This window comes from Limanda limanda, chromosome 13 (assembly GCF_963576545.1).
Source record: "Limanda limanda chromosome 13, fLimLim1.1, whole genome shotgun sequence".
NCBI classification, from domain to species: domain Eukaryota; kingdom Metazoa; phylum Chordata; class Actinopteri; order Pleuronectiformes; family Pleuronectidae; genus Limanda; species Limanda limanda.
Genome location: NC_083648.1, coordinates 16,509,540 through 16,531,935, shown reverse-complemented (window position 1 = coordinate 16,531,935; position 22,396 = coordinate 16,509,540). Strand labels below are relative to the sequence as shown.

At 41.0% G+C, this 22,396-nt stretch overlaps 1 protein-coding gene across 1 annotated transcript in view; it reads left to right on the top strand.

Moving 5' to 3' along the window:
• The window catches only part of LOC133018094 (SPRY domain-containing SOCS box protein 4-like), an 80,520-nt gene that overhangs the window by 40,467 nt on the left and 17,657 nt on the right, over positions 1-22,396 (top strand). The window contains exon 2 of the mRNA XM_061084396.1: positions 1,230-2,201. Coding sequence (XP_060940379.1) covers positions 1,469-2,201 — 733 coding nt within the window. The 5' untranslated portion in view covers positions 1,230-1,468. The remainder of the gene's footprint in view (positions 1-1,229; positions 2,202-22,396) is intronic.

Sequence of the window (22,396 nt, the reverse complement as noted above, 5' to 3'; positions counted from 1 at the left end):
TGACACCACTACCCCTCTGTGGTTGCTGACTGGCTTGATGGGAATATGTTTGCTTCTGTCATCAGCACCTGGTTAAAAATATAAACATAGTTTTTTATAATAACCTCACTGCACTTGACATGTCAGAGAAATACAAACAGTGGACTTTGTTTTAAATGTATCTTTTGTTTTTGGTTTAATGTATTCATGTGTAGATTGAGAGTTTATCTTTTATACTTTCTCTTCTTTTTTGAATTTATAGGCAGTGCAGTGCAGATTTATAAATAATCTATGCATCACTCCTATCGAGGTATGAGTCAGGTTTACCAGAAGTATCGTCAGTTCAGCGCAAAAATAAGAATAATGCGGCTTGTGCATGTGGAGAGTTTCCTCATCCACTTCCCGGTCTGTCTGAGGTTTGACCGTCTCTTGTTCTGTGAACAGGAAGCTGCTGTTCCTGGAAGAGATCGCTTTACGTCAGTTACAACAAGAGAGTCATAATCTGTTCTTTTTAACACAGTGCTTCATATGACCCCAAATGGAGGCTGATGAAAAACAAAACTAAAACCCACACAGGAGACTAAACAGAAAATGACACTAAATCGCAATATTAACCATGGTTACTTCCTACAAGAAACAGGGTTTGTTGTGAATGGACATGAACAGTTTTGTAGATGACAGAACCCAAACTGGTTGCTGCTATCTGTCATTCTAATGCATGATTTCTGTCCAGTGAGGCTAGGCTTAAGTCAATCTTTTTGAATTGCTACACACAGAATTGTAGATAAATGAATACCTGGTCTTTTAGTTTTTTCTCCCGACGTGTTGATATTTCTGCAAACTCAGGCGATACTCATTAAAATTACATTACCAAACAGAGAGAGCGCCAGCATCAGATCTGGGCAACGTTGCACAACCGGGGAATGTTTGGAGGGGAGCGTGCATGTATTGGTATTGGCGCATGTGTTTGTTGGGAAGATGAGTCAGAGGAAATGTGCGTAATTTGTGTGTATTTACGGCTGTGTGTGTTTGTGTGTGTTTACGCCTTTCATTCTGTCCATTGTTTTATTCCTATCAAAACAAAGCCACACAAAATCTGTGAAAAAAGTCATTTTTGCCAACAGTCTTCTCTCTTTCACTTATTTTTCAGTCATCATCTCTCTGAGCACCTCTGTTTGCTGAGAAAACTAGTGGTAATTGAGTTAATGCCAGTTTTCTAATCTTCTTTTCTCTGTTCCTTCTCTCAACAGGTGTGGCACCCACTTGGTCTCTCTGAAGACATTTGTGGCATGAAAAACAGATCGCGCTCATCTTTCATTCATCACCTCCTCCTTCATCACCCTCCACCACTCTCCAGTTAAGGAACTCTCTCCGAGCTCCACCGCATTGATGAGGTAACGTCAAGCTTCAGCCAGCGCAGCACCCACCTGCTCAAACACCACAATCCCCCTTCCTCCCCCTTCCTTCTGTCAGCCCTTCCTTTGTAGCCATGGGCCAGAAGATTTCTGGAGGAATTAAGTCGGTAGACGGTCGCGGGGAAAGCGGTGGCTCTCCGTCCTACCGGCCCTTGGCTCATCGCCGGCAGCACCCAGAGCTGAGGGGACAAGATTTCTCCAAACCACCAAGGTTGGATCTACTTCTGGACATGCCATGCTCTGGACTAGAGACTCAGATACGTCACGCATGGAACCCCGATGACCGCTCGCTCAACATTTTCATCAAAGATGAGGATAAGTTGACATTTCATCGCCACCCGGTCGCTCAGAGCACAGACTGCATCCGGGGGCGTGTTGGATACACGAGGGGTCTCCATGTGTGGAGGATCCACTGGCCCACCCGGCAACGAGGCACCCATGCTGTAGTTGGTGTGGCAACCTCAGACGCTGCTTTACATTCTGTTGGGTACACAGCGCTGGTGGGGTCGGACTGTGAGTCCTGGGGCTGGGATCTGGGACGCAACCGGCTCTACCATGACAGTAAGAACCGGGGGCACAGCTCGCTGCCCTCTTACCCTTGTTTCCTGGAGCCGGAGGAATCATTCACTCTGCCGGACTCTTTGCTAGTGATTCTGGACATGGACGAAGGAACGCTGAGCTTCATGTTTGATGGACAGTATCTAGGAGTGGCATTTCGAGGGCTCAAAGGCAAGAAGTTGTATCCCGTTGTCAGCGCTGTGTGGGGACATTGTGAGATAAGCATGAAGTACATCAACGGCTTGGATCGTAAGTACCATACACTGCACAAAAAACACATGAGCATGGCTGAGTAGTGAAGGTCTCGATGGTGATGTATTGTTGAAGAAAAGACAAGACTTTCTTAATATAAAATTATATTTGCCATAGGAAACCAACAGTGGAATCCTTATTATGACATGACGCCACATTTGACAGGTTTTAGAAAGATTTACAACTTTTCTATGTATTCATGTGTCATAGTTTCATTTTCAGAATGAAAAATTAGGTGTAGATGTAAAACGATAGTTCAGATGGTGGTGGCCGGGGTTGCAATACGAGATTATGGAAATCTATATCCTGGTTTCAGTTTTTGTTTCAGAATTATTTCACATTTGTCTGACTTTATCTCTTTATAGACATATTCTGTCTATTATATGTTGTCGAGTTTTTTCAAGGTGAGCAGCAAAGACTTAATTTGTCATTAGTAATGTGAGTTTTCTACGAAGCCCATGTAGGTTATGAAAACATGATGTACAATGTATTTTGTACAACGGCCGTCCCTTAAATTGTAATGTGAAACCAAAACTAACCACATGAAACAAAGACATGAGCCTTGTTTTGGACCTTGGTGTGGAGGGTGGGAGGTTTGATTCCTCCACTCCATATGTCAGATTCTAGAACCTCACATTGCCCCTGATGTACTATCTGAGTGTATGTGAGAAGAGAGAAGCACTGTATTACTCAGTAAAACATCCCATCTCGTTGTGGAGCTGAAGAGGTTGTTGTGTCTGTGTAAAGCAGCTGCGCAGTATAGTTGATATGAGAGGGAGAGACATTTAGGAAGAGCACTTTGGATGTTGCCCTGCATGCCTTGGGTTTAGTTATTTAAATAAAGTGTGCCTTGTTCTCAGGAGACTCTGGATTATGTTCCAATACTCCCACTGTCTGTCTCTCTGCATGTGTGTGTTATGAGAGAAGAGGTGGGCTTTTCCTCCCCTCTTAGGTAAACAGGGACTCTTTGAAGAGGTTGTAAGAAGAGATCTTAGACACACATCATGGACACCTACACACATGCACACGTAGCTGCCAGAAAGAGAAAAGTGTGTTTTGAAAACACGGCTTATGAACCAACTGGCCATCTCCCTCCTCCTCTGTTTGCAGAACCCCATGGGTGTTATTTGATGTCACAACAGGGTGTTTTTTGTTGCCTGTTACCCAGTAGCAAGCAAAAGAGAAAAGAAACCCAAACCTCTGGAGTTTGTTGCGTCTGATTTCACCTCATATTTGAAATTTACTTAGAAGTTCTCTAAGCTTGTGAGTGTCAGTGACATTAAGAGTCAGTTTTTTTGTAACTGTTAAAAGAGGTTACTTGCCTCATCCCAGTTTCAAATGGGATGTTTTGGTTCTAAAACTCAGCTAAGGTATGAATCAGAAAAAAACAAGAAATACTTTGCAAGATTAACGAATTATTCCAAGAAATCAATGATGTGAAGTCATGAAACCTTGTGCATGAGTAGTAGAAGTATCACCGTGAAAAAAGCATTTTAATCTGGTCTTGTTATCCAGAAATAGCTGCCTAGTGGTGTTGCCAAGATGGCTGCCGAGCGGCCAGACTTTCCCATCAGGACTTTGTCTCTACACTCAGTCTTACTTCAAAGCACATATTTAAGCTTTTAAAAGCAACCCACTACAGCCATTTTTCCATTTATGGACCCATCTTCCTGATTTCATGGCGAGTGATGGGCCACCTAGAAGAATATGTAGAATACCGAGGCCCTTCAAAGTCCCCGTTTCTACAAGCATGTTGACGTCACACTGTGAAATGAGGTTTGACTGTAGAAAATGTGCAAAGCTTAATGCAGGAATGGGGGGGGGGGGGGGGGTGAAGGTTGAAAGGCTCATCCTGATAGGTGTTTCTATCTGAAGGAAAAGGAAAAGATGCAGGAGGTGGAGGAAGGAGACAGGCAGGGAGCTGTGTGTGTGTGAATGAGAAGCAGAGGCAGGAAGGAATTTAAAAATACACATTTGATCATATTACTAAATGCAGTGTCACAGTGACATTAATCTGTGTCTGCACAAAATATTTGTGCAGACACAGATTACTTACAAGGGAAGACAAGTAAGAAAGATGACAGTTCTCGGTACCAGGTGACATAGGGACTAATTGCAGTGCTACTATGTGATTTAATGTCACTGCTGAGGAAACCGCCAACACATTGACAAGCCTGAAACTTTTTCTTCTTTGTCTAAGAATAAGGGTCTGTGGATAGTTTGCTCAGTAGTAGTAAGGTTAATAGGACTTTCTACTCATAGAGTCCATGGTTAAATACAACTGGGAAATACAGCTAATAAGCGAAGATATATTCCTTTCATAGTATCACCTCTGGTAGCAGTGGAGACTTTATTTGTTTCATCAAATAATTATGTAATGTATGAGACTATTTCTCCAAAGATGGTGGTGTAGTTGTCTGCAATACCTGCAAAGCATAAAATAAAAAGAAAGAGATCTTTATTATGGGCAGGGATCTATATTATATTTGGAGTTAGGTGCCGAAATGAAAATACTCTGCAGGATAAACAACACAGAAAAGATCTGAATATATTTGTGTGTACGTGTGTGAGCAGACAGAAGTTACTTAATTATTAGGAGACAGGCCTCAGGTAGATGAAATTCACTTGGCCCACCAAATCTAAAACAATGCTTTTGCTCTCTCATTAAATTTCCACATTCATAATGGAAAGGTCTTCCTGGGTTATTAGTGCGGCAGTTGTTGCTCTGAAGCTGAAACAATTACCGCAGTAAAAGCAATATCTCAAGATTTCATTCAGAGGGTGAGGTAAATAACCTCAAGCACAGGCTTTCTGTTTTTTGCAGACTGGGCAAACCTGGTGTGATTACCATCGGTGTGGCGGCTCCGCTCAATATCAGTTTTGATTTGAATCGCCCTGTCTGCCCCGCAGATGACTCGCATACTGAGAATGAAGTCATAATTGATGACTGTCTGTGAGAGTATGAGCGTATGTGAAGAGCAAACCAGCTGAATATGTTCAGCCAGACTACAGACGTTGCATCATATAGCCTACCTGTCTTTTAGTGTTTTTTTTTTATGAAGCATTTAGTGTATTATTTGTGAAGTGTGTGTGTGAGGCTCAGTAAGTGGAATGTGTAAATCTATTCTGTCTGTTTATGAGAGTGTGTGTGTTTGTGGACATGACAAATCCTCTGGGTAGCTCAGTAATGACTTTATCTAACATGCTTTTCTATGAGAGGAGACTATTGGATGGTTTGTGAGTTATTGTTGTGAGGGGGAAACAACATGACTGCGGGGTATTAAAAAAAGAGATTTACAGACGCGCCGTCTCCTCGCCACAAACTGTTTGTTTTTCTCATCACTCCGGCTCAGGCCTCCTTTCTGCACCACGAGCAGCTGATCATCGCTTTGCACCACCTTCGATCAGCGCTCCTGTTCTTCCAGTAACACAAAAAAACACCAGTGAAACATAAAACCAACAGCACTCCGAGCTTGCAGTAGTCTGCAGATGATCACACAGAGCAGTCGGGGTCGGATCAGTAAGTGTGATAAGTACTAATGCAAATAAATGCTGAGCCAGGTTCAAGCTGCATTATACAGTAAATGCGATGTAAATTATTCATCCTCCCAGCGCTCTGACTTCAAAGATTTTCTCCTCTCCTACCGAGAAGATATCATATGAAGTTTATTTCACTTATTTGGTGCTACATAAACAACATGTGAAGCTAATTAATATTGTTGCCTTGAAGTATACTGCAATGTGTTTGTGCATGTTTCCCTCATACACATGCACAAACGCAGTTCTGTATTCTCTCTTGTCCTGTCTCTGTAATTGTACCAATTAGCAGCACTTTGATTTTCCTACAATTGGAGCTGTCCCAGCGTCAGCCCTGATATGTGCCTCTTGCTCTCTTTCTCCCTCTCACTTCTCTTTGTACTCGAGCGCACATCACACCAAACTCCATTGAAAAATCTGGCAGTTTAATGTTGCCCTCCCTATCGGCTAATATCCATCCACTCAGAACAGAATTCCAGGCCCATTCTTAATCATTAGCACTCACCGTCGGCCACATATCACTGTTCAGTATCATGTGAGAACCATATAAATCCAATTAAAGACTGGTTTTAACTTCAGTGCAAGTCTCTATTTTCTAAGCTCTGGTGTTGAAGCAAGTGTCAGAACTATTTTTTCCCCCTAGTTGCTGACAAATCTACACTAAAGGTCCTTTATCCAACAGCTGTGATATGAATCACCAGAACAAACCAGTTCCAGCCTGCAGACAGTTCAGCTGCACGGACGACAGGACCAATCATTGCTGTCTCAGAGACAAGTTTCCTGCTCCCTTTCCTCCCTTCACAGAGTGGAACGGTGGAAGTTGGGTTGAAAAGATGGGAAGACAAGTAAGAAAGATGACAGGCAGAGTGACAGAATGGAAGAAAAAGTGGCAGAGGGAGAGTTACAGCAGTGAGAATAAGTAAAAGCTGGGAAAGATCTTAAAGTGGCAGGGAACATACAGTACTTACATTTTATATGGGACGGGATGGAGCCAAAATATAAAGGCAGCAAGACGGACAGTGTGAAGGACAGAAAGTTGTGTGGAACAATGACTATGTTTACATGGATACAAAAATTATAATATTAACCCAATTTAGACAATAGACAAGTTAATAATAAGGTCAGCTTGTGCAAAAAGAAGACATCCAAAATGGTAAACGCTAACATTGTAGATGAAACTGTTCCAGGTTGGGGTTTTAAAACAAAACCACATCAGACATCGTAGTGGATGTGATGGGGTGAGACATGAATCAGACTATGTTCTGTAAAATATAAACTGGAATGTGAATGGAATATTTGATTAGCAACTCATGTAAAGGCCATAGTCAAAATAATGTCTTATTCAGAATAAGGTCAATAGTTTGGATTTTGGTTTCTATGTAAACGCTGTCAATATGAATTTGGCTGAATGACACTGACCCTCAAAAACTATTTCTATTTTCAAAAAAAAGTTTCAAAGCTGCATTAATACAACCCCACCCCTCTGCACCATCATTTTATGTCTTTAAGTTTTAAGGGCACTGTGTGAAAAATAACAAACTCTGAACTTCTAAGCGAGCTGAAGGAGCCGTGGCATTTGCAGCACGCAGACACAAATACTAACACTGGGTTTTCGTTGGCAGGGATTAATTCATACTTCATAGTTAAAATCACAACTGCAGGCTTATCCAGGCGTCACATTCCAGCAGTTATGTCAACGAGAAGTGACCCACTTTTTTCTTCTGATACCCTGACCTCCCTCCCTCTTCCCTACTGTTTAGTCTGCATCACATGAGCTTACACACTGCAGGTCTGACCGAAACCAGCTGCTGCTGCTGCTGCTGCTGCACGCAGCCACCCATTCACTGAATCTGCAGAACACTGAGATCCATTCATGACCGGCTTGTTTACATGAAGGCCGTGGCACCCTGAGGTACCATACGTTAGTTCACTTCAGAATATAGGTCAATGTAAATGGTCAAAGTCGTTTTATCTTTTCCTCTAGGGCACAATACAAGTCCCTGTACAATTAAGTTCTGGTTACCTGCAGTCACAAGTTCATGTTAACACAAGAGGAAAGCAGCTGTTGTATCTGTTGACAGGAAAACATAGGTCAGGAATTTTAACCTGGGTTTGAAATGACACTCCCCCACGATCGATGAAACCCATGAGCCCTACTGACAGAAAGTAAATACATTTCAGGAAAAATGACAACTTGAATGTTATCTAAAATGGAATATAAAATTGCCATATTTCGTTGTCTTCTCCGTGTATTTCTCCTCTTTTTCATTGTGAGATATTTATATATTTTTTTTGCTGGGTGTTAGAAACATCACCACTCGCCCCAGTGAATTCTGTGGACAATATCCTGCTGTATTTTCACAATGGCTCACTCGGACATTCTAATGAGTTTTTACAAGGGCGCTGGCAAGAAAAACTCAAGAGAGGGTCCAGAGTGTCCTCATATACAGCCCCTCCTGATACTATCAGGAGAATATGTGGAGTTCAGTCCATGCTTTGCAGACACGTCAGTATAAAGCATGGTTAAATCAATGTTTCATTGTTGGAAAAACAAAAGTCCCTTTAGATTTGATCTGAAATCAGTTCTTTCTGGCTTTGTTGTTTTTACTTACACACTATATCAACTTACTAGTGTGTTACAGATATTTATCTTTTCTATAATTTCTATAATTATTATTTCAGTTTTTATTCTAGATAAGAATTTTACGTAATTCTCAAGACAACACTTCTCCATTGCCCCTTGTGACATGAAGTCATTCAGATACTTTCAGTGTTATCTGCTCAGGCTTTGAAATATTTGTCTCTCAGACTTTAGCCGCCAGTGCAATACAAAGATGGTGAAAAAAACTTCCATTTATGCAGCTCAAAGTCCTGAAAAATGATAACAAAAAATTTTTGTTGCTGCTCTCTACAGATACTTCCAAATAAAACTGTCACAGTGACGTCTGTGGATCATTCTGCGAACTGTGAGGAAGTGGTTTCTGGGAAGCTTTTTTTTCTTCATATTATATAAGCACTTAAAACTGAAACTGTCTGTGTGTTTAGACGCCACTTTCGGGAGGTGGGAAAATGTTTTGATGTGATCCTTTAATAACAGTTTCTGTCTCGAGGTTCGTTTCAGTTCAGATCTGGTTGGTTTTTGCAGTTTCAGTTTGTGATGGATGTTCACCATCCTCCTGTGTGGATGCGTTGACTCAGCTTTCCAGCTGCCTGACAGTCAACACAAGCTAGGGTTTCACACGATCCGCTGGCTGTGTGAAACGTGGGTCGGTGGGTTAGTCCTTTAGCTTAACATAGCAGCTAGCTTCAGGCGTAATTGCTTGCACTCTGCTTTTTTTACTTCCCCGATTTGTCCCCCTCAGCGTTCCACTGTCTCATGTGCTCACTGGTCTGGAGTTTTCTTTTTCCTCTTTCTTGTTCTTTCCTCTCAAGTGTTGGCCCATTGCATTGCACATATAGACGAGCCATCAGCAGCTCCTTGCTGGAGCCCAAGCACAGTACAGGCACACAAAGAAAGGAATAGACTGTGTTTTGTCTCACACTATTCAACCCAGACTCAGAGTGCATTGAAAACATGTTTAATTAGTTTGATAAATAATAATTATTTTACCCAAAGTCGAGAGAGTAGTAGTTTTGTATTATTGTGTTTTTAGATGGATGGCACCGTTGTACAAAAATGAATCGTAAATATTCTGGATACGTTTGCCCCCCTCTTGCACTGGTGATGTTCTTTGGACCCAGAGGCTGCACAGCTATGATTGTGGCGTGGAGCCATGGTTTTGAGGTCCTACAAATGTTCGTGTCATTGCGAGTCAATCTCAGCTGTCAATCATGGTGTGTCATACAAATAGCAACTTATAAGAAAAATGAACATACATCGTTACCATAGGAACTTCGTAGAATGACAGAAATCAAACAGAAATCTGCGCTTTGAGTTTCTACTTTGGTCCATGCCGTATCTGCTAACATGGCAGAGGCAGAGTTTTGACCCAAACTGCAACCTTCTACCAGGGGACAATCTAGTTGGCTTCACTTTTGGAAGCCATCATGTTGTCCACCTTTATATACAGTCATTGGCTGCACCTTGTACATTACAGACACTAAAAGTGTTAGGTCTAATTCACAGTGCATTCAGTTATTGGAAGCTGCATCAACAAAATGTATCTTCAAATTAAAGTCCTTTTTGGGACTATTGCCACTGTCTTTTCAACTGTGCTCTGCAGGACCTGGGTATCTCAGGCTCTGCCCTCTCCCTGCTCTCTTCCTACCTCAACGAACGCACTTATCGGGTAACTTGGAGAGGATCTGTTTCTGAACCTTGTCCTCTCACTACTGGGGTCCCTCAAGGTTCGGTCCTGGGTCCTCTCCTCTTTTCTTTGTACACCAACACTCTCGGCTCTGTCATTCACTCACATGGCTTTTCCTACCATAGCTATGCTGATGACACCCAACTAATCCTGTCTTTTCCCCGATCAGAAACACAGGTAGCAGCTCGAATCTCTGCCTGTCTGACTGACATCTCTCAGTGGATGACCGCTCACCACCTGAAGATTAATCTTGACAAGACTGAAATACTTTTCCTTCCAGGGACAAACTCTCCCACCCATGACCTGACTATTAACTTTGACAACTCCGTGCTGACCCCCACTCAGACTGCTAGGAACCTGGGTGTGACACTCGACTGCCAACTCTCCCTTTCTGCCAACATTACTGCAACAACGCGGTCCTGTAGATTCATGCTTTACAACATCCGGAGAATACGCCCCCTTCTCACTCAGAAGGCGGTGCAGGTTCTGGTCCAGGCCCTGGTCATCTCACGCCTCGACTACTGTAACTCCCTCCTGGCAGGTCTACCTGCTACTGCCATCCGACCTTTGCAGCTCATCCAGAATGCAGCAGCTCGACTGGTTTTTAACCAACCTAAATTCACTCGCACTTCCCCGCTCCTCCGCTCCCTACACTGGCTACCAGTGACTGCCCGCATCCGGTTCAAAACACTAGTACTCGCATACCATGCTGTAAACAGATCAGGTCCAGTTTACATCCAGGACATGGTCAAACACTACACACCAGCACGTTCTCTCCGCTCTGCTTCAGCTAAACGACTCGTTCCTCCTTCACTGCGAGCTAAACACTCATCAAAATCACGACTGTTTGCTGTCCTAGCTCCTAAATGGTGGAATGAGCTCCCACTCGACATCCGGACATCTGAAAGTTTACACATCTTTCGCCGAAAACTAAAAACACACCTCTTCCGACTGTACCTTGAATAAAAAAAAAAAAAAAAAAAAAAAAAAAAAAAAAACTAACCACTTTTGAAAACTAACACTTTGGTAGCACTAAAATGGCACTTACTTATAGCACTCTGTATTTTTGCTTTATTTCGAAGAAATTTTACTGTCTTGATTCTTGTTGTTCTTGGTTTGTACCTTCAGGGTTGAATGCACTTATTGTAAGTCGCTTTGGATAAAAGCGTCAGCTAAATGAAATGTAATGTAATGTAATGTAAATGACATGTAATGTAAAAAAATGTAAAAACGATACAGGAGGTGATACTGGGATATGGAATCATGTTTAGCTGCTCACTGATTATTTACATTTTATTTAATAAACGTTTAATCCTTGTAGGTTTTGTAGTTGAGGCATTTCACTTAATGTGGTCCTCCTAGAGGTCATTCGGACTCATCCTCTTTTGAGCAATAATGTCTGAACCAAATTTCCAAACAGTTTATCCAAATTCTTTAGAGACATTTCATTCTAGGCAAAAAGTGATGAACTGACCATTTGACTGAGTTGGGGATTCCTTCATTTTCAGGACCACATTTCTAAGAACTCCACCTTATGTTACCAAATAGAATAACAAAGAACATTATCGACGACTATAAGAGTGTGAGATCTGTTTTCAGGTCCTGAAACTGCAGCCTCTGGTACTGCTGGAGCTTTATATAGAATAAACTGACATAATGAAAGCATGGTGAGAAATGCTTTCCTAAGATTAATTTGAAGCTAATATTTCATTGAAAAGCTTTAGAGAAAGATTGTACTCTCTGAGGAAAGTCTCCGTAAAATAAAAAAAGTGGAATTGAAATGTCTCTTTACCTGATCTCTGGGTCAGTTCTGACCAGGTTCACCTCTTGAACGTTAGACTGATTTATAGATTGCGGTTAAGCAAAGTTCATGAGACGTGATGTGAAATAGTCTTTGATTCAACCTTGTCTTGAGGCATCTACACCAATTTCTTCGACAAAGACTAGAGGCACCAATGATTTGGTGGCAACACACAACAGTTTTTTCTGTTTTCACTGTCCTTCTCTGCTTCTGTTGTTTTATCCATTTTCTACTCTCTGATTCCCCCAATGTGCTTTTATTGATCCAACCTGAGGCCACAGCTATGTGTACCTGCTCTCACTAATGAGCACAAACACAGGTATTTGACATGAATTTTCTTTAATTTACTGCAGGACATATCTTATCTCTTATCTTAAATATCTCAGAAAAACCACTTTTCAAACCAATATAATTTATTCTAGATTACATCATGATTTTATTCACACCCTCACCAGGAAACCAGTGGCACTGTCACAATAATAACTTACAGATATAGCTGTCTCTATAGTAACCTGACTGCCACCACCTTCACATGAGTGTGTTGCAGTTGTTAAAAATGATAAACCATGGGATATTAGCAGCCTCAGTTTGATGATTATCATATTGACTGGTTATCCTTCACATTTTTATGATGCGTTACAGCAATATATATCGTATTATACATTATTTAGTGTCATGAAATATTTTCATCTTATTATTTTTATCTTTTACACACATTTGAACCCATCAGTTTATGTTCTTAACATTTGCCTGTGCTGTTGTTGCACACAATGAAAATTTAACAAGGAAATCCAGGGATGGAAACAAAGACAGCTCGTCTTCAAATGAAGTTTCTTGTGAGGTGTGGTGTCTGCGGTGGTCAATTTAAGGAGCACTAAACTAAATAAACAAACAAATAGCATCAAGTAATGCATTTATAGATTCCTGACTTTTACCCCCAGAATTTATTGTAAGTATTTTGCCAATGTGTGCTTTTTAAAGTTTTATATATCTCATTTTGAAAATGCTTAATTGTTTTTCAGACATCGTTACTCCTTGTAATGTGTGCAGACAAACCGTAATTTAGTTATTCTGCAAACAGGAGGACTATAAATCTAGGTCTTGGTTATTTCGTAAATTCAATAGGTTTATGCCATTCTAAACATTTTAACTTTAAAAACACATTCATATATTCCTTTGCAGTGATAGGCCTTCATCTTAACCATATGTGTGCTTTTCTTTGTTCCAAACCTCCTGTAAGTGTCTGAGAAGTCCATGTGCAACACCAGATCTACTGTTGGCTTTCTGCTCGTCTGCTGACAGACAGAGCCAGGCCTGCTGACTTAGTTACCAGCTGTCAAGTGAATATTTTTACCCAAAATGTTTTAATGTTGATTAACATTCAAATGCAAAATTGAGGAACACAAATCTGAAGTATTTTGACTTTGCATCCTGTTTTATTTTGTTCTATGTAGCCTCTATTTGTACTATTCACGATAACAACTGTGCTACAGAGACGTTGCAAAGGAAGGAGGGAACTGAATGGTATAGTGAGAGGTTAACAGGCGGATATTTAGAGGAAATTTGTGATCAACAGAATATTTTGCATCTGCAGGTGAATAGGATTATAGGAAGAGGCCACAGTGCGAGAAGTTAACAGAGAAAAAGAATAAAGTCCTCAATTCTAGTGCTCTCCATGGAGAATAGTCACAAATCTGAGGGCGGTAATAGTTTTCACCACTTCCACTGCCGGCACAGTCGCTGGGAGATACTGGTAGAAGATGAGGCACAGACTGAATCACATCACATAGAAAACCAGAGTCATTTCACATATACTTACTGCCTCCATTTTACCCTGCCGCTATGTCGGGATCAATCCATTTCCCCTCAGTTCCCACAGCTATGCGGATGTGTGGAAATATATAGCATTTACTGCATGTGGAGACATTTCCTCTGTGTCATTTATAGGTGTGGGTCAGTCTGTTGGAGACTCATTTGAAAGTGATTAATTTCCAGTATTATTGAAAACGGCAATAAATCCTTGTGATGGATCTGTTTTGCTTCGCACAGCAACTCTAGCCACGGGCAGATGCAGAGAGAATTCATGTGAGCGAGGAAAAGCTGAGGAGCTGAAATCAGCTCAACAGTCTCTTTTTGCAAACCCATAAATCCCATGTTTAACGCCGCCACAGACTAGACTATAATTGTGAACCACATTTTCCCAGACACAAGTGACTTCTTTGGATGACTTTTTATTATTTTTATACAAAGATACCTTAGTGACACACACTGAGGAAAACATGGTGACCTGTTCAGGTTAGTTTTTCACAATGAAAAATGTACATTTGTGGTGTTTGATGCCCAATGATTCACAATGTCATTGCTTTCATTGATTAAATCCGTGCACACACACACACACACACACACACACACACACACAAACACACACACAGGTCCGGTATTACGAGCAGGAGCCGATACAATCCTTGTTCATCATGTAATGAATGAGAGCAGTAATGAATGAAAGCAAGATAATCCCTCCCCAATCTTCACCTCCTTCGCTCTTTGTCCAGGAAGCTGTAACGTCATCCTCTAATCAGCACTCCTGACATTACCAATTTACAGACAGGCTGAGGTCCTTTGTGTCCTCCCATGGATTCAGTTCTATTGAAAGGTCTCTCTCTCTCTCTCTCTCTCTCTCTCTCTCTCTCTCTCTCTCTCTCTCTCTCTCTCTCTCTCTCTCTCTCTCTCTCTCTCTCTCTCTCTCTCTCTCTCTCTCTCTCTCTCTCTCTCTCTCTCTCTCTCTCTCTCTCTCTCTCTCTCTCTCTCTCTCTCTCTCTCTTGCTTTCCCTCTCTGTGGTGTTCTTCAGCCCCGGGGAATGAGACTCACCCGATGTATTCAACTGTTACTTCATTCACTTTATTTTTGTGGCTCCAGTTTGTGTTCTGTTAATGAACAGATGCCTGGAATTCAGTCACTCTCTGTATCTCTATCTTCCCCGACTATTTGTTTCTGTTGCAACACATAAAGGGAAACCAAAGTCTTGTCTATGAACTCACTCTGAATTGCATTCGTCTGTTCCCGCTGAAGACACGTTGCACCGTTGCCATGACAACACTTCTTTTAACATCCTGTTGGCACATCTTGTGAGGATGATGTCATGACTTCAGTCAGGTGAAGGGGGCTTAGATAAGCGTTCAGGAATCCTGTCGCCTTGCAGCACGGCGCAGAAACATGATGTAATGTGGGTTTGCTTTTTTGTCCTTAAAAAACCCTTTTCTTCAACTCTGCAGACGGGGAACGTTGACAGATAAGGCTTTAGTGTTTTCCAGCCACTCCCAGTTTCCCACCTTCACACATGGGTAGTTTCTCCACCGTGGGCCATCATGCAGCTTTACTGGAGACGTTTAGGGTGGAGTGTGTTGCTCATGTCATCGCACTCATCCTTTTCTGCCTTACCCATTGCATTAGTCACTCGCCTTTTCATATTTTCCCTGTCAGTCATTTGGTGAGTTTTCATGCACACAATGCCTGCTGCACACCAAAGGACTTGAAAATCTTAACTGACCACAGACATACTGACAGAAGTAACCAATTTTTAATCTGTAATTCGGGCCAGCATTCACACAAGACGATCCAGCTGCATTTGGCGTTTAAAACACACACTTTCTGGGTGGTAATTCTAGAGACACTTGAGAAGTCACAGAAACTTGTGATCAAAAGTGACTTCAGAATAAAACAAAGGTGAAGGCAGACTGCCGGTGACGTCAGAAGGTTTTGCTTTCTTGTGTAATGTTGGGTAATGCTGTGTTTCGGTTTTAAACACATGCGTTCATCCAGTTGGCGATGTTTCCCAGTCAGCATGTTCTCGTTGGCTATTCTGGGTTTCTGATCACTGTCAATCTCTGTTTATTTTATACTACAGAAGTCTCCCGAGGTTCAATCGAAACCTATTTGATTTTTTTTTTCTTATTATTATTCAGATTTTGAATTGTAAATATCAAACATGTTACAGGGTAACATAGGTGATCAGTTACATTTACACGTACTGTAGTAGCCTGGTTATTGTGAATCTGCTTATACACACTGCAGGACAGAACTCGCCCTTATTTTGGAAGCATTACCTTTTGAATTTAAATGTTACAGTGAAACTCTCCTCTCATCCTGCCGCTCTGTTGTCACAACAGGTTTAAAAGTTTTGGTCACGTACATTTCCACATGAGAAAAGCTGATAAGAGACGCGGTTACATGTAAACATGGCCAAGAACCTGGAGCTGGGAAATTCCATTTTCTTTGTTCCTTTATACTCAGTTACGTAAACTCAGTGTCTTGTATATGAAACATTTATTAAATCAGATTACTGCAGAAGGTTGACTGGTCCATGTAACCACACTCTAAACCACACTCACACACAACAGTTCTCAGAATGATTTGGGTTTTATTCTCAAAGTCAGCACAATGTCAGGTGTTTTGTTCAACTCCCATCAGGTTGTATTGGGCCTGTGATAAATCATAGACATATGCTTACCATTTCCATATTATAAACCTACTTACACCAGACTGTGTGCTTTGTGCATTGTTCACACCCCAATATTTGCTTGTTACATGAAAGTAAATCAGGAAATGTGATTATAAGCAAACCATCTTTGGCTCAGTGTGCAGCTAACCAACACTTTCTGTTTGTTTTTCTGTTTAAAAGCTCTGGGAAGAAGAGTTGTGCACACAACACTACTCTTCACTAATGTCTACACGCTGTGGTGGTTTCAGTGTGATTATTCCAATAACTGTTTTGGCACATCTCAACTTAGGAGACCAGCAGCTCAAAGTGGCTGTGCTCTGGCCTCTGCCACATCTCCCCTCAGGAGCAGATAACGTCCGGCTCTGTCCTCGTGCTCTCCCTCGAAAAACAAAACAAGGCAAAGAAGCTGAAGACTTTCTTTTCAGGGCAAATAATAACCCGAAGTTTCTTATGTCTTTCACAATAAGTCAAGTGTTAGTCAGTGGTGAAAACATTCTAACATTGTGACATTTGTTGCCTTCAGCCACATATGAGGAAGTCAGTTGTCTAAATGGAGATCTAAGGGCTGTGATAAAAATGGAAATGTTCGTAAAATAATATCATCTTGTTCTGTAATAATTGAATGAATCTTAAACGTATAATATGTAACTTCAGCCAGTAACAAAAGCACCTCGTTTGATGGTGTTGTGAAGCAGCATTGGATCATGGGTGTTGTCCTCTTTACCACCATTTTTTCCACCATAATTTCACTGGGTCTCTCTCCTGTGTGTTTGTGCTTTACTGGGCAGCTTCAGCATAAGAACGAGCAGAAAACGACAATGAATGATCACAATCAATTATGAATTACCTTACTGGCTAACTGGCTAGCAGTGTGTTTTTCCTCTGTCATACGTCGTTTGCCCTGGAACTTATAGCCGAGAAGAGCAAAACCACGTGGCATATCCATGGGGCTTATCCACATAATGATAAAGATCACGTACTTTCTCGCTCCTTTCCCATCTTACAATGAAACACCACAGAGTATTGCCTCACTGGCTGTTTAACAATGATGCCATATATGTACGAAGCTCATAAGGCGTGTGCTTTGCCCTGGAAATGTAGAAATCCACTTCTGAGTCCTGAGCAGTTAAACTGTTGGAAGTGCCCCTTGCAGAAAATTGACTGGTTACTATTCCCTCCTGTCACAGAAGCGTTTAAAGATGAAGGCGCATTAGGGAAAGTGGCTTCTGAATTGTTCATCTAAATCTAATTTCATCTCTCATCTCTGACAGCTGCCGTACCTCAGAAATATAGTCATCTGAGTTTCATCCGATATATTCTCCTTATGTTTGAATATACCTGTCACCATTGAAGTTGCCCAGGTATATTTTTCTCTGTATTTTTGCCGCTTCTGTGCATTTACAATCTTATACCTTCAAAGGTTTCTCTCAGCTCAAAATATGTATTTTGTACTCAAGGCTCTCCTTCCACCACACAGCTCAGTGTGCAGAGCGAAAGTTTATAATATTAGTGTTATGAATCATTTCTTCGAGGATATATTATTTTACTCGCTGACGCCAATCCCACAGGTGGACTTTCTTCGGTGTTATGATCTCCAGTAGAATCCAACCCTGCCTGTGTTTCCTGTGCACTGTGTCTCTCTCATATGTTGTTCATGTGTTCTCGCACCTCAAAACACTTTCACCTTTGCCTCTGTGCCGGTGGCAGCTGTGAACTGAGGCATTATGTTATTAATTTGTCCATTCATGAATCAGTCTGTCCCATTCTCTGGAATACGATATCTTTGAAACGCCTCAAGGGAATTTCGTAACATTTGTCAGAAACTGAAGGATGAACTGAATAGCTTCTGGTGGTCAAAGGTCAAGATCCCACTTATGTCACCAAAGACGTTTATTTGGCCATAAATACAAAATTGATTTGCTAATTATGACACATTTTCAGACAAATGTCTAATAGGTTGAAATAAAGAACAGACGTAGGTCAACTTCACTGTGACATCATAATGTACGCTCGTTATTTGACGATATATCTCAGGAGCACAAGGGTTGTCATCAGCGTCCCACCCTCCCTCTGTGCGTATTATCTGTCATTCTGCCTCAAGCTATTCACTTCTATACTCCCTCTGTACTAATACATTTTATTTTAAAATGCATCACAACACAACGCTACGCTGGAATTTGTGAGCCCCTAGAACAGACACATTTAAATACACTGCTTTGCGTTTTAGTCGGTTAGAAATGTTTGGATACAATAACGCAGACACCCAGTTTCTCCTCCTAATTGGCTCTCATCAGTACCAACTCCCTTATCATGGTGAAACATGGATAACAAATTAAAAGTGCTGCCAATACTTTGAGTTACAGATCCAACTTGAAAAGAAATCCACCATGTCACTTTCCACTGTGCCTGTTCCTCTTTCATAGTGTTTTCTGCAACCAAGCAACCAACTGCAGAGTAAACTTCCTGTTTATGCTGATATGCATTTGACAAATGCACATAATGGGGTCATGTTGTATATGATTTCAGATGTGTTAGTATGGACTCAATTTTTTCTGATAGGGAAAGCATTGTTTGTCAGATTGGGAGCGTTCTCATTTCAAAATGAATCATATTAGAGTGGACTTAATCTCCATCTCTCTGCTTGAGTCACCTTGCCCCTTGGCCCCCAACCAGCTTCTGCAGTCTGAACTCTGACTGCTGAAGTTGGTGAAAATAAAAGATATGCTGAGTTGAGACTGTCATTTATCTCTTATCCATGTATATATGTTGTGTTTATAGACCAGTATAGCATTGGTGGTTGCTGTCATGGTCTATAACTCAGATCTTGTTCTCTACCGGGTGCACTTTTGTTGTATCATGGCTTTTCATTCTTTTATGCTCCTTTTTTTTCAAGATTTGATCGTAAAACAAAATCGGATCAATGTGCTTTAAATTGTTGTATACGTGTGATAAATGAATTTTGCAGCAAGGGCATCCATTATGGAGGAAGCTAGGGTAGAACAAGAGTAGAGGAAGTCACCTTGCAGTAAATCATTATAGGCAAAGTATGTAGCTGCACTGCAGGTTGTTTCACCTCAGCGGTCTTAGTGAAATAGTGGAGGACTCGTTTATGAGCACAAAGGAGGTGAATGAGAAAAAGGAGGCTTGTCAGAGAAATGTTATACTGTGTTCCCTAGTCTCACCTCGAGAAAGGACAACAGTTACTGCCACATAAACACAATGAAAAACACTGGGCAGTGGTTTTTAGGTGACAGAGGGCGGTGGTTAAGGACACAGGATGGAAGGTGCAATGTATGACACAAAAATATTTTGTGAAGCAGGTCTTTTTCACTTTTCTTTGTGCAATTCAGTACTGTGCAGGTTCTAATAACTTCTGATGAGTGTTGGTGTTGATAGTGTAAAAGTAAAGCACATACACACATTAAAGAAACTAAAATCGATCTCACCGTCCAACACAAGCAATTTGCCTCCTTTCTCCTCGCTGAGGTCATGTGATCAATGACTTAAACTATCTGTGTTTCGTGTAAGCTGGCTCAGGAGAAAAAGTGCTTTATTTGTACTTGTATAGTTTAAGAATTGGTTCAGTAGGTCAGTGGGTCACGTCGTCATGCAGGAGCGTGTTTCTCAGCTACTCGGGTCAGTGTCTTGTGATTATGCTGCATGCTCGGAAACAGGCGTGCAACATACAAAAAGGATTAGAGTTACATTTTATCATGTGAACAAAATCCTGCTCAATATTATCAGCCGACCCCACTTGGAAAAAAACTGCTCCAGAAAAGAATGTAAATTACAATACATTTCTAAGATAATTGAATGTAATCTTTGTGAGCTCAGTGTCCGATAAATTCGGTGGAATGTTTTCATTATCATTTGACATTGTAGAGATGTGAAACTTGTGTGTACATTTATATTTAAGTGATATTTTTTTAAGAGCATTTCTTGCACTCGAAAGTTTGAGATATTTCATCTTTCAACTAAAGATGAGATTAAATCAAATGGGTTGTCAGTTGTCTCGTAGCAACAGCTGTATCCATGACAAGTGCTCCCCCAAGCAACTGTTGCTCTGGAAAATAGATAAAAAGATACCTTCATGGATCCAAGTTGATGTTTAAAGCTCGTCATACACTTTTTGTTAGATAGCAATCGGTTACTATAAGTGTGCTGTTAGAAGAGAAAAGCCATCGTAATGCAAGATGGGTGTTCCCTGTGATTATTGAGAATACTTATACTCTCACACAACACATTAGTTCCCCTTATTTTACTGAGGAGTGCAGCAATGCTGATCGTTAACATTACATAAGACATGATTGCCCACAAACGCTCATACAACTGAGCCTAGATTACATCGGCCCATATTGTGTAATACATAAAACAGGTTAACACGTGGTTAGGAAATTCCAAATTTTATCTTGTGCAATGAGGGCCAATAAAAGCGACATGATATCTAATTCCAGCTTATTCTTAGTTATGTCAGACATAGCTACACAATGTCCTTGAGGAAGATGGAGAAATCAGTCATGCACTGTTGCACTGGAACCAGTATGTCAGTTAATGTTTGAGTTTTGCAAGAAACTTCCGTTCCGTCTATAGACTTAATCTGTAGACTAAAGGCAAAGGTCAACTCATAGTTTGTTGGTTATCAAACTCTTGAAAGCTATCTAAGTCTGGAATATATCTGAGGATATTGAACATTCCTCTAAAATTGTAATTATTCATGATGAAATAGCAAATTTAGGTGTAATCTTTATAAATACTTTATGGGAATACTCAAATTTGACTTTGTGCTTTTATGACATTTTCAAACTCAAGATGGACAGTTGGTACATCAAAAAAAGTCAAAAAATCAATCAGAGATAAGATGCGCTCAATTCAGGGGCGTCGTGTGTCAGAGGATGCAATCTTTGCGGCCTCCTTCCATGGTCTAGTCTACGCAGACTTCCACTATAACTGCGGTCGCCTAGCAACAGAGCTGCAGTTGGACACAACGATAACGTTAATGCTCCTTGGTCCTGTGTACTCTTTGCTGTTTGGTTGAGTTGGAACCTAATACTAATGCACTGGACGTCTCGTTGCTTGCCGCCGTCATTAGCGCAATGAATCCTGGGATTGGTTGAGCCCAGATGGATCCTTTCCTGGGAGCCTTCGCTTCTCGCTGATGGAATTATACGCATTTGTCAGCTGCATCTGAAGGAGCTTTCACAAAGAGACAGTCTAGTTGCGCAGATCTTCAAATGCAGCCTCTATAGGATGTGGCCCCTGAATTGAGACACAGTTTAAGTCTTTTTAAGCAAACATATTATTACCTCGATGCAACTCGAAGGCAATAATTCTGGTTGTATAAAGCTTGCGCTGAGGCTTTATCAATCTTTTCCCACATATGCTGTAGTGCTCTCCAACACCTGTCAATCTATGCATCTAAAAAAACAATTGAAAAACATGTGTAAAATAACCCAAACTGTGCTGACGCTGGCAGATCATTGTGTGTTTGACTGAAACTGTAGAAAGAATCTGACTATTTAAATGTTTTTTCAAAGCCATAATCATTTAATGGTTTAAGGGGTGTAGAATAGTACAGCTTCTAAAAAAATAGAAAACCCTTCTAATAAATGATTTCTTTTCATAACAATTTGGTAGAAGACTTCATCATGTGCCATCCAGAGACTGTGTAGGCTTTGATCCCAATCAAACGCACTTGCAAATACATTCCCTGATCACGCGGTCTACAGTAAGTAGAGAGGAAGCGGCTGAAAGCATCTGCTGTAGTGTTTGGCTGCAGTAAAGCCCTGTAAACACACTGTATCTCTCGGAGGCTGCTGTGTGGGGACGCACAGCGGACTACTTCAGCCAAATTAGTGTCACAGCGGCTTTCCACATCTAATTACTAGAAAGTGTTGAGAAAGAAAATAATTGTCGGCACACGCTCGTTCTTCTGATGCCCTGTTCACTAATTAATAGTGATAAAGATTTTGACCCACAAGCTCTGAGCGGTTAGCCACTTGTTTTTGTATTATTATTAATTACTTTTTTATTTGAAAGAGCTGAATCTAT